This window comes from Ylistrum balloti, unplaced genomic scaffold, assembly GCF_031769215.1.
Source record: "Ylistrum balloti isolate Yb309-2 unplaced genomic scaffold, AGI_CSIRO_Ybal_v1 Utg370360, whole genome shotgun sequence".
NCBI classification, from domain to species: Eukaryota; Metazoa; Mollusca; class Bivalvia; order Pectinida; family Pectinidae; genus Ylistrum; species Ylistrum balloti.
The window spans coordinates 87,698-101,495 of NW_026782255.1; the positions used below are offsets into that span (position 1 = coordinate 87,698).

Consider the following 13,798-nt stretch of genomic DNA (forward strand, 5'->3'; position numbering starts at 1 on the left):
GAAAACAACAAAACTAGTTTAGATAAAGAAATGACTGTGAAGACAACATTAACAACCTTAGGTATATATGTGTATATATATATAATTAACGAAATATGCAGATTTATCGATCTAGTGCACCTCGCCATCTTCTAGATTTTGATAGATTTCGAAATGCCTTTCGGGTCCCTTTGGGTTTTTCCTCGGTCACTTTCAAGGTTTAAAATTTGGGACCTTAGGACGAAACAACTGTATGACGCAGTTTAAGTCATTGTATCTAACTCTAAATTTCTATTCGAAGGTGATTTTCACTTGTGTGTCATTTGTACAATCTTCAGAAGTGACGGCTAATTTAATAATCAAATTGATCATATATGATTTCTTGTAACTTTCTATCATATGGAAGGAATGTACATGCCATGAATCCGGAAAAAGTAGATAGAGATTATAAAATAAATCAATGTAAATCCTAAAACGGAATAGTCAACGAAGACCGTTACTGCTATGAGATTACTCTAAGCATTGTGTATGCTTGTTCAAAGGGTCGTTTATCAATTTTCTATTCAATGTATCAATCGTCATCATTAGGGCAGCTTAGTTTGCGTCAAAATTTAAACTAAGAAATGGAAAAGAAAGAATTCGAAAATGAGATGAGAATCTCAAGGGAGTTATCTTTACACGAGTAAAACTCCATAAAATTAAGTTATGAAATGAAATATCTTTCCACTGTCTTGGTGACCTAAGCTAGTCCCATGTTAATGATGATGAACACAAAGTTTCAATGAAGACTATAATTAATATTTTAATAATTCCATGCTGTCGCTCGGAATTATCAAAATATGAAATGAATTTAGATTAGAGAAGATTGTCATTCATGACTAGGGATTTTTTGTTCGTTGTGTTCAGGGACGTGAGGCAAATGAAGTCTAATCAAAGCACGTGAACATGAAAACGATGGTGAATAACGCTTTGTTAACAGTGTTGTTAAACGATTTAAATTTGGCCCTTTGTCACGGCACGAACTAAACACTGATAAAAGAAACATGAGACAATGGTGAAATGATACAATCAGATGTATGTTAAGCCGATCTTATTCGAGGTATTGCTACCAGCAAGAAATTATAATGGAATCTCGTATGATACAATCTTTGTTAGTAAAGTAGAATGTGTTTCATTATTTTTCCTTTTCTCAATCCGTCACAGTATAATTTATGCATAATTACGGTCTGGTAAGTGTCATATCAATGAATGCACGAAGATCCTTTAAAGACGAACTATATGAATATGAAATATGCGAGTACTCAGTAGAGTTAGGGACAAAAGATTTGAGGACGCTTTGATCAAAAATCTCTAAATAATTATCAAGACAAAGGAATACTTTCAAAATCCCAAATGTCCGTCTCTTAACCATTTCGTAGTCCCAAAATTTAGATTGTCCTACTAGAGACTTAAGGGAAAATGAATTCTGAGGAGGATCCATACATAACTCTTCAGGAAATAGAGAAAAGATATATTCAGATAATAACGATAACACATTTCACTGTCAAAATCCTGGAATACAAACTAACGGCAATTTCCACTTCCAAAATAATAAAGGCATAAAAAAGGAGGGGGTGGGGTAGTATCCTACTGAAGTCACTGAAGTCAAGGACACTGACGGTTATCACCACTGACGCAAGTCGACGTTGACACCGAGATATATCGTGGAGCTCCTGTGGCAGTTTGGTGCTAAACCACCTGACAGCTCTCTCTTGTCTCTTGATCACCGAACTGAACAGACTTCTATACCAAACGTGAGTAGTAACACTGTACCGGATGTTTGCTGGGAACTGGGAGCTACCGTAGAGGATCCTGTGAGAATATATACACGGGATATTTCTACAACACTTCACGTTTCTGATCACATTATACTGGCAAATAGGTATTAGTGATTATCAATCTTAAAAAGGTGAAAAATACCGCCAGGAAATAGAATCCCAAATCTTCTTCACAAGGGCGAACTATACTTTTGCAGATGTCGATTTGTGCAAGAGAAGGGGAAACTACTCCCGTATTTCACTGCATATCTCCAGAGCAGAATAATCTCTGGCCACCATATCTTTTACAATAGCGAAACAAGTCATATCAACTTATATCACTTTTGTGGCCCGGATATAACTGCAGGATATCTTATTGTGGAATGAGACTGAGGTACCATGGTTTGGCAGGTGACCCCCTTCCTTTCCACGTCCTGTCTTGGGATCGCACCCCAGACGGCTAGTTAAAAGGCGAGTGTCTTACCACTGTGCCATCCTCGTCAAATCAGTTCTTTCTTTCTATGCTGTATTTCTCAAACCTCTGTGTCCCCTATTGGTACACCGCGGTCTCATATTAACCTGACTGAATGAAACTAATAAAATTATGCAGATGAACAGCAGATTCACATTCTTACGCTTATCTTTAGCTTTACAAAAATATTACTCGGTATTCAAAAGGGAGATAAGTTATGTCCTGAAGCTTAAAGTTAAAGATAGGATTTCATTCAGGCATCTAGATTCTCAATAACACTTTATCAAACCCACCTGCAGGCAAATTTCTCACTTAAACCAAAGTGAAAGCACCAAACTGATGATAAATCTTATCAAACTATATTTCTTATATGACTTTTTATAAAAGTTTTGAAAGTTTGTCAATACTTTGGGATTAATCTAATCCCTTTCAACGAAAAACGTCTTTTTGATAAATTAAGGAGAAAGAAGATGAGCCAATTATAGGACAGAAATAACCTAATTGGACAGGTTTGCCATAACGCATTCCAAATTACAAGCATAAATGCAGCTTGAGTGATATCCTAGACAGCTGTTGGGCTCTTTTATACTGTACACGATTTACGTCATACTCTATAACATACATAATCAGGATATATTGTTCCGGATGTTAACATTGTTCCTTCAGGTCAGGTGTTGGAATCGTGATTGCTCTCGTCAATACATGTTCGGAAGCGATTAATGGAGTTTGGATCAAAAAATTTATTTAATTCTGCTATTTTTGATTTTCTATATATGTATTGAGAGGTGCTATTCACTTGTATATATAATTACTTTCTTACCCAACAGTTACCTAATATGAATTTGATCTTGCAACCTAACATAAAGGTAGCATCTCTACCTTGCCCAGTCCTACTAACCTTGTTATTTTCTACTTCCTTACATAACATATGGGTTATGTTTGGGGTCCATGATATGAGCCTTATAATGGTTCCACGTTGTTCTATCAATAGCTATGGTTATTATTATGATAACTCAAAATCCGTCACGGAGTGCACTCTCCCTAACGTTCAGCTTATATAAGACATCACTAAGGCATAGTTAGTTCTTGCAGGCTGATGTGACATGTTATATGCTATGGTGCTGTGTCCAGGCCAAAAACTATGACAAACAAGCATAATCCATAATTTTCAACCTTAAAAATGCGCGTTATCTACCAAAGCAATGACATACAAAATGAGATAGGACCATTAATTGGTGACACCTGTTTGATCTATAGAGTAAAATAAGATGTTCAAGGCCACTTTACTTGCCAATCCAGATGTCGGTATAAGGACTGTAAGAAAAATAAATCTGCATTATAATACCTCATATGATAACGTCTTGTACTTGTTACTACGATTAATGTTTTCCTTCCAAATGCATTCAAACTTCAGACCTTCCAATATGTGCCATAAACCTTTTTAGTTATCGATATGGGTGTCACAAAGCTATATAGTTGCCAGTTATTAAAAATCATGTTAACGCTAATCCGCTAACTACGGTATCCAGAGAATGAGTTAATTCCAATGTAACGTGTTCGTAAATGTGTGAGAGAGCATTCTAGCAAACAGGCCTATTTGAATGGGACCAGTGAGACTCGATTTGGTTTAATAATGTTGATGAAGCCGTTGTCTCTGCTACTTCACAACTCAATTATCTAAACGTATTACCAGGCATGTAGAACATTCACTGTGGAGCTGTTACACTAGCGTTTCTGATTCAGATTTAGTACTACTCGTTAAGCGATAGGGAGATTTGGTTTTAATGAGCTCTTTTCAACTGTAAACAAGCAATATGCAAACGGCTCGTTACTTGTACAACGAGTCTTCACGTCAAGGTTTTCCTTAACACTGAGTCAAAAATTACCATTCTGAAACACCATAACAGCATTTTTGTAACGGAAAATCTCTCTTGATTGATAAAACATGGAATATTCATGCGGATGGAAACCAAAGTACCCCGGTGTATTAAAAAATGTTACTCCTTGTTGGAAGCATGTCAGCAGCTATGTAACTATTTACAATGTTGCAGGAATGTCTTGGTTTTGCTTTACCGACAACAGTCTAACCAGTCTCTATTGTTTAAGACAATATGTTTCCATAAATTCAAGATTTCAAAAAAAAATCTCCATGAACGTTTTTTTTTTTTTTTTTGTCAAATATGAATTCTTTATCTTTTCAAACGAAGGTTTAATGAAGCCTCAAAACAGTTCGGAATGAACCATAACGTAACCAATAACCTAAACATACACTCCACTTTTAATACTAAAGCTATCTTATTGCAAGTCATTAAACACGTGAATCTATCATCTAAATCTCCCATTAGTCAAAGGAACTTCCATCGTGCACTTTTCCTGAATTTTAATGACCTGAAGAGAGAGATTTATTTTACAATGACGCAGAGAGAAATAATTCATCAAAACTTTATGTTTGACTCCAGTTACAAGACCACCTGAGATACACGAATTTCGTACCAAATCGAAATAATTTTGTTTGCTGTTGAAAGATACAATAGCTATGTAATAGTAATATAAGATATGCTATATCTATACTTCTTTTGCTTATTAATTCGGTCAATACAAGTTTTTACGTTTACGTTACAAAATGAAATCATTCACATCGCAATAGTGTAACATTTGATAGAATAAACAGTTCCTTGCCTTTCTTTTAAAATGTTGGGTCGTAACGCCTTTGCTGTATATCAAATCCCATTTCCGTAATATGAACGAGAGTTTTAATGTTGTCTAAAGCACAATAACATCCAAACCTCGAAAATATGTCCAAGCGTCAAAAGCGTCAAAAGCGTCAAACATATCAATTACGAGCGTAAACCAATTCTGACGTGACCACGGAGCACTGTGGTCATTTGTGATCGATTTTTTTTTATTATTTAACAAATAATTGAATTGTTGTTTCATAAGTTCTTCATAAACATTTAATTTTGTGCATTTATTTCATTTTGGAATATAGCACACATGGTGACCATTCATATTTCTATACTTGTCAGCGTGGCATCACAGTCACAGACAATATGAACGTCGATTTTATTATAATATATGTCTATTGAAGAATGTGATTATCCGAAGAAGGCGCATTCAAATGCAATTAATCCAATATGGTTATCTAAGGTAAGCACTGAAACGGTATCCTGAGATTTGTGCGAAAGGTTCTAAAGATTGTGCAAAAGACACACAAATGAATAGCATTAACAATTAAGAGTTGGATAAAGTAGGACCGAACAATTAAACAAACTGCATTATACATCTGTTTCGTCCTTCTAGGACTCGTCAATGACACTAAGGGCCTAAACTGTGTAAAGTGTAAGAGGCAACTGAGGAAAATCCGAAGTGATCGAAAAAAAAAGTCAAGATCTATACGGGGTGGAGAAGAAGCCCCATGATGTAACCTAATGTTACTGACAAAGCTAAAAAGAGATAATGAAAGGAACATTGTGCATTCAGTCCCACACAGGATAACAATGTTTATGAAAGTAGTACTTGTAATTATAATTTGGAAAATGGCTAACCCATCGGGTGTCTTGTTAACGTTTTCAGTTTTTGCCAATTCAGTATGATGACACTATAAGCGACCCCGAGTTGCCTCATCATAAGTAGCCGCCGTCAGATATCATAATAAAATCAGAGAAGAAATGGTTAAAATTGATAGATTCTTTGTTACATTTTTTATTTGTATCGCATTTATAGGAGATCATTCACACAACACAAGCGTATTAAAATCTAATATAAACTTCATTCAAGAAGTCTTAATATGAACAAAGGAATTTTCTAAAAGGATACTTTTACAGAAATATAAGAGGATTGAACCTAAACGCTGGATGTTTTCTGCTTCTTCTTTGATACTTCGCAATGTTTAATCTAGTCTTGATTAAAATCCTTCTGAAAATAGAGATGGGTTAGTGACCACGAAAGAGGCATACTCATCTATCATCTATCTCGATGTTTTGATAAATAAATTACATTGATTCCTCCAATTTTCATTTCCCATATTCAATATATGATTCCCGTATTCAGTTGAAAAGACTCCAAATATATCCTTGATGTTTTTACTCATTATTCACGGAAAAGTTGATACCTTTTTAGATAACAAGTAAATGTTCGCCGTTAAACTCTGTAATGAAAATAGTCAATTGTGCAAAGGTTTTCTAAAAAGGGAATGAAAAAGAGCAAATGGAAAACCAATCAGGTATACATACAATAACAGTCTGATCTAAAACGAGTAGATATAAAAGACGCCACCTATCCAACCTCTTTTCAAACACAGGTAACAGACATAAACAAACTAAATTTCATTAGAGATATTTAGTGCAGTCACTTTACAGAAACCAATTACCAAACAGTAACAATTCGCAGACTACATTGACAACTTGACTCAGGTGATTGCAATATGCACCAACACAAAAACTAATTAGAATGGGGGACGTTTACAAAATATGTTCGAATAGACTGGCGCAAAGGACGAGCAGACGCCCGATAGGCCCAATTTATAGTCTCAATAGGTTTAATTGTGACGTAGGTGGCCACAATGATATACTTCTATTAGTTGTTACAAATGGTGCTTTTTATATAAACATGAAGTAAGCTGTCGTTTTTTTATGATATATCCTAGCATATAAAAGTTTTTTTATAAATAATTTGGATATTCGTTCTTGTCGTATGACGAGGGATATATATACACGAATTGTCTCTCAACCTATTGTGTTAACATGTCGCAGTTTATTCTCAACCTTTGGTGTTAACATGTCGCAGTTTATTCTCAACCTTTTGTGTTAACATGTCACAGTTTATTCTCAACTTAAGGTGTTAACATGTCGCAGTTTATTATCAACCTATTGTGTTAACATGTCGCAGTTTATTATCAACCTATTGTGTTAACATGTCGCAGTTTATTATCAACCTATTGTGTTAACATGTCTTAGTTTATTATCAACCTATTGTGTTAACATGTCGCAGTTTATTATCAACCTATTGTGTTAACAGGTCGCAGTTTATTCTCAACCTATTGTGTTAACATGTCTCAGTTTATTCTCAACCTATTGTGTTAACATGTCGCAGTTTATTCTCAACCTATGGTACTAATATGTCGCAGTTTCTCGATATTCAATGACTTGTTCTCAGTATAACGAGTTTTTGTGAAAGATGTTGGCAACTTACAAACTCACATCACAGGGTTTCAAATGATGCAGGTCGACAAATGTTGAAGGTGGGAATGGTCTCAGGACAATATGATATTTCCTTATATGATTTGATTTTGGGTGACTGACGCTCGTAAGTAGATCTGTTCAGATGCTTTATCGACGACACCCGTCATGTAAATTTGGGTTAATCTAAGTATTTAATGTCAGGTCCTGAAATGAAAACGAGGTATACAACAACGAAACTAACATGCAAACTAACGAGCGTCAAACACTTTCAGCTTCATCTCGCACAAAGAAATAGAATATATCAAATCACTATGACGACTGCAGAATATCCCCATAATTTTCATGAACCTATATCTTTGAAACCCTGTTACGAATTTCTTCGTCAGTTGACGACTTCTGCATGAAAATCAATCATAGATGTTGAAAAAGGTAGTGCAAAAAATCTATTTTCATATTTTGTAAAGAAGAATTTTATACGGGTAGTGATTCTAGCAGTTGATCAAATGCCAATGTAGAGAGGATGGGCGTAGAAGGAGGAGTGCCTCTTCTCATTACCGCCACCCTCACAATCGGCATATTGACAGATAATCTGAGAAATGTTTTTGATGTCAAACAATGGAAAGGTAGATTTGACTCTGTGGCGTTAAAATTTGATTATTTACAAATTAAATACATATTATTCATAAGAATTAGTATTGTTTTGCAAGTATCAGTCAGTCTTTATCGCTTTAATTGATTAAAATCCTTATTTGGAGAAAATGTCACTGTTTCCTAGTAGTTAATCAGTCAAAACCTTTTACTTGGTGATGTTATTTGGTGAGCAGGACTAACAAAGCATATTCTTTCATTAATTTTGCTTGTGTTCAAGATATAGTTTAAGACATCTGTAAAATTCATGTCAATTTATATTCCCTCTGCTTCACAATGAAAAATTCCAAAAATGTTTGGTTTAACAACTTAAAACTTCAAAGCATCCTTTTTGGGAGGATGTCGTTATAATGTATAATACTTAATATAATACCTTTCAGCCCAGTAGAAATATTTTAAGCGCAAATACAGAAGTAGTATTATTCAGGCGAAAACTCACATCTTCAATATTAACTTCAGATTACGTATTAACATACATATATAAATTATATATATCATATATCAACTGTACAATTATAAGGAACATTTTAGAAGGCTCTATTTGTAAAATTCTACATCTTTTAGACGAGATAGTTCAGTGGTAGTAACCTTACAAACACGACCAGTCTTGGACAGAAACATAACACTCGTTGTTCGCTTTTGTATAGATTGTTGAATGGAACTTATTCGGTCGGAATCTAATTAGGTTATATTGCAACGTTCCTGACAGAAACGCTAAAAACCAATCCTAGGGTCTAATTACGAAAGGTTAATGATTTTGAAGCGAAATGTATGCTAATATTGGCAGTAACTATATATAATAATTAGACCAGTCCTTCTTGTATTGTCAAAGTTACAATATCATTGGTCAAAGTGGAAGTAGTTAGTACACATAGGTGATCAGAGAGGAATAACAGGCGGAAGTTACTGCGTGCGACATGTCGTTTGTATAACATGACCCTCCGATGACCGCTTGGGATTTGTTAGTAATATTATCAATTATCTCCTTTGAACCTTAACCAAATAATTTGTTTTGTTAATATAGCTTCTAGTTGTATTAATCATACCGTTCCACATACCTGTTTAAACGATCGTGGCAAGGACAAGCAATGGTAATTGTTTGTCTTCTCCCGATACTCAATATTGATCCAATGAAATCATCTCGTATGTTGACAGCATACACACTTAAACCTATCACAATGTTTCTATACCGTTGAAACAGATGAAACGTTTCCTTTTATTTCAGTAAGATATTAGTACATTTAAGAAAAGGCATTAAGGCACAAAACTGAAAAACATCTTTCAACAGAAATGTAGTATGATATGCGATAGATCCGAACAATGAACACAAATGCATCATACAGTTGTTCCGTCAATTCACAACTCTTTATTGATGCTAAGAGCCTAAAGTGTTGAACCCAAGACAACGAATGATGAAGATCCAAATTGGCGGAAATACTTGTCAAAAGTCACATCAGAGTAATATACTAACCAAACATTTAATAAGTTTCATAAATGTCAATATTAGATTATTCAAACGAATGTCAAATACGTGTGTTTATGCTGAACATTGGCACTGCAAGTCCATCAGCAGTGTCTGTCATCTGTGATCGAAAGAATTGTACCAAAGACACCTATTTAGAAAGTTCATGAGCACACGATCATCAAACTGTTTGTTTTTCCTTCCAGGTGTAAGTACCGCTTGCAGTTGCTGTTTTTGTGCTTGCATTAGAAAAATTTTTTTTCGAAATCATATATTTGATACAAATAAAAAAGAACACAACGTACAATCAATCTTTACCATAACTAGCATACATTCGATCATCATTCATCATATTTTTCTCTCCTTCCTCTTTTGAATTATTAGTTTACTTTTATTTAAACATGTAAATTTATGGAAGCTTCTCAAACTTAACAATGAAAGGTTTTGATAGCTTAAACAATATCTGAATAAACTTCATTATCAAATATTCTGAAATCACGAAATTTATTGGTTTACCGGGTTAGTGTCCCTTCTGACTTTTTCGATTACTTTGGATCTTTCCCAGTCGCCTCATAGGCTTCAAAAGAATCCCTGACGAGTTCTAGAATGACGAAACAGCCGTTTGATATAGTTTAAATAACTGTCTTGCTCTACTGTATCTAACTCATAATTTGTATTTAAAGGTGCTATTTACTTGTGTATCATTTGTACAGCTGGATTGGCTGCGATCCTTTTATTTAATCTAATATCAATATGCTTATTATCATTTTCTGTGTGTATTGTTTAATTATCGACTTATCATGTCGACTGTTAATAAGTGTGTAGACTTATCAATATAAGGTGACACAGATTTTCATTTCCCCTGTATTTAACACGCAAAGTTTCGATCTAGCTATGAATAATATAAACTTAATCTTTATCATCATCAATATCACATAATGCGCTTATTTGTTATGGCAGACATGCTTCTTAATATTATAGATTGTTATCGCGTTGGACGAAAAATCTATAACATATACAAACATCTCAATGTTTAAAAAAAGGAATAGTTAACAAAAAATGCTTTCGTAAAATTAAGATTTATGAATGAAGGACTACATCTCTTTTCTTTAAAACAATTGACAGTACTGACCTGTCAACTGAAACTTAATTGAAACCCATATTCGAAGAAAATGGGTTCAAATAGGAACAAAAGATATTCGGCAATCCCCAAAAAAGTACAAAAAGAAAATTAATACATGTTCCTGAAGGCTACTCGTCTTCTGTTTCTTTGATGGCATTTGTCACATGAATCTTTCAAGAAAGTAATGTCACGTTCCCAAATGAGAACAAGGATAACAACGACGATACCACCAGACATACTAATAAGCATGCAACACGTTCAACATAGTTTCGCACAAGAAATTTGAAAATTATGTTTTAGATGTTCATTTGCTATAGTCATTGTTTTTTTGTAATTGTGTCTCCTTTGAGAAGCAGGTGGTTACCATGGTAACATAGAATTCCAGAGTCATTAGGTTAAAAAAAGTGACATGCCCAAGGACAAAATCACAATATCACAGTCTGGTCCGTTTCTCGGCCTTCGAACCTGAGAATCATGTCACGTGATTATAAAGTACATTATCTTGGCAGGTATTCTGAAATATAGAAATTGATGTAAAGAATTAAATTCTACAAACTTTCAAACAACTAGGGACTAAGGATAATAAAATTAAACAAATTTTGCTCAAGCATGTGATTTTTCTAAATAAACTATAGAAATCTTAGCAAATATCTTTGCCTAGAAGGAGGGAGGGGGTTTGATACCATGGAATTACAATTGCAGGGTAAAGTTAGAGGTTTCTTAATTCACAATTTCGCCAGATGCATATAATTAAATACCTTCCCTATTACGTTTTGTATAAATCATCTTAGCCCTGTTTTTATATCGGAAAACTTTTCATTAATTACACGGTACTTTGTGTGTTTCAGACAGGTGATGGCGAAATGATGGAGGTGGGAGGAAGAGGGGGACTGCGTGACGCCGCATATGCGTACCGGCAATTAGCACTTATTCAAGATGAAGAAGATACCTTACTGCGCATGATGGATAATCTAAAAACCAGAATGGAACACGTCAAGGTCCGGAAGAGGGGTCACATCCAATGTCTCGTGAATCTAGTGGCTTGTTACGGGAGAAGGAAATGAGACAGAATGGTGCATGTGCTGACTTGATGACGTGATGTCATTATCACACAACTACATGTATTATTTTTATACAAAATGTTTGTGTCATGCAGTTAAAACTTTAATTTCTCATCAGGTGTGAATATAAAACTAATTTAAGCCCTATAATGAAATTTAATTGAGTTCAAATTCAAATCCAACAAAGATGAGATGCGTTTCTTGTCTGTTTTCTGATGTTTTCAACCACAACGAGTGATTTCTACAATTCAGTGACAAAATTTTCGTAAACATTTGCTGTTATGGTGTTTATTTATGATTGGCTCGTTATCTTTCACAAGTATCACACTACAAAAAATCGATGTAAGTTCTTCTGATGTAAAAGACCGAAATAAAACTTTTCAATGTAATTACACAATTTTATTTTGATTTTAGAGCATGACATGATATCGTCAGCGATTTAGCAGTTTCTAAACAAAACTTGCATTACAGCAAAAACTATACAGAAAATACCGATATATCTTAACAGTGAAAATGTGAATAAAAGACTTATAAAGAAACCCCACAGAATATAAAAAATGAGACCAGGTGTTACGGAAGGTAAGCGTCTTCTTATTCATCGACGATGCCCATTATGCAAATATCAATCAATTCAAGTAAGTGATGCCACGTTCCCAAATGAACGGCAAAACAACATATACATAAGAATATGTTGCATCACACAAAGTCCCCGTTATATGGTGGCTGATTCGGGACATCGTAATATCGCTTCGTTTAATAGGAAGCGAGATTGCGATATCACGATATCACGATGCGATATCACGATAGCAAGAAGCGATAACACGATAGCGCGATGCGAGACCACGATAGCGCATCGTGTTATCGTGATAACGCATCGTGATATCGTGATATCACATCGTGGTATCGTGATATCGCAATCTCGCTTCCCATTAAACGAAGCGATATTACGATGTCCCGAATCAGCCACCATACCATTATGCATGATAATTTATATGATAAAATAACCAAAACGCTTTGGGTAAAATAACGACAGGTTTATCCGATCTTAAGTATAATGTTACCGAGTAGTGTTTCCTGCTTGGAGCAAGCGGCAGTATATCTAAGCGTGATAGCACTCTAAAAGTTGACTCCAGTTCCGCACTATCGCAAGGAGGCTTATATGACCATATTGTTGCTTGTAGTCAACATTTACACTCCCTTAGCAAACCACTAATTATAAAATCGTGACTTTGGAAACCGTATCATCTGCTAGCAACTATTTTCAACTGCTCACAATATTAAGTGAAACTTCAATTACACACCCTTTCTATAGTCGCGCACCAAGACCGATGGTCACCACATGGGAATACAAATTTGTGTAATGGAGTAGGTGTTAAATCAATAACCTTATTTCGAGATCTAAAGAATCAAACAGGTATTTATTTGGTGTCTCTTGTAAATATAAATAGGCAATCTTTGATATTTTTGTGATGATCAATTTCAGCCCAATGGCTTTCTTGACGTTTGCCATTACATTGCACCACAAGGGTCTTACATATTAAATTACCATAGCATGTCTTTGACGTGCTGTGTTACAAGTGTACCCCTACTTCATTTCAGATAACAATGAGAATTTAATGAAGTAATTTGGAATGCTGAAATCATGTAAATTAATCAACAAAGCAACACGTTCGATTTATAAATCTTGTGTAGATTCTATAATTCCAACGATGCGTTTTCTTCTTCACATTTACCTGGTAATATGTTCTGTATATTAGATTTGATGTAGTGGTCTGGTTCACGTAGTCTCATCACTGAAAATAATTACATTCACATTAACGATAAGTAGAATATTTCATAAACTCTTCAACATTTTTGTTCACCATTACGCTTTGGTGTACTTGAAAAACGTATTATGTATTGCCTAAGTATTGGGACATATTACAGCCTTTTTATTTTTTTTTCAATTGAAAATACTTTGATTTGTAAAAGATTAATGATACAGAACTGTTTTCAGGCAGGAAAACCTATCGCCATTCGTAGATATTTCGAACACGATTTTATTTTCACTTGTGGGATTGCTGCATTGACTAAAACA

The 13,798-nt window shown here is 34.6% G+C and overlaps 1 protein-coding gene across 1 annotated transcript in view; it reads left to right on the forward strand.

Annotated features, from left to right (window-relative positions):
• LOC132553860 (uncharacterized) overlaps positions 1 to 11,724 on the forward strand; it is a 30,371-nt gene extending 18,647 nt beyond the window's left edge. Inside the window, exon 2 of the mRNA XM_060218141.1 lies at positions 11,509 to 11,724. Coding sequence (XP_060074124.1) covers positions 11,509 to 11,724 — 216 coding nt within the window. The remainder of the gene's footprint in view (positions 1 to 11,508) is intronic.
• Positions 11,725 to 13,798: the final 2,074 nt, after the last annotated feature.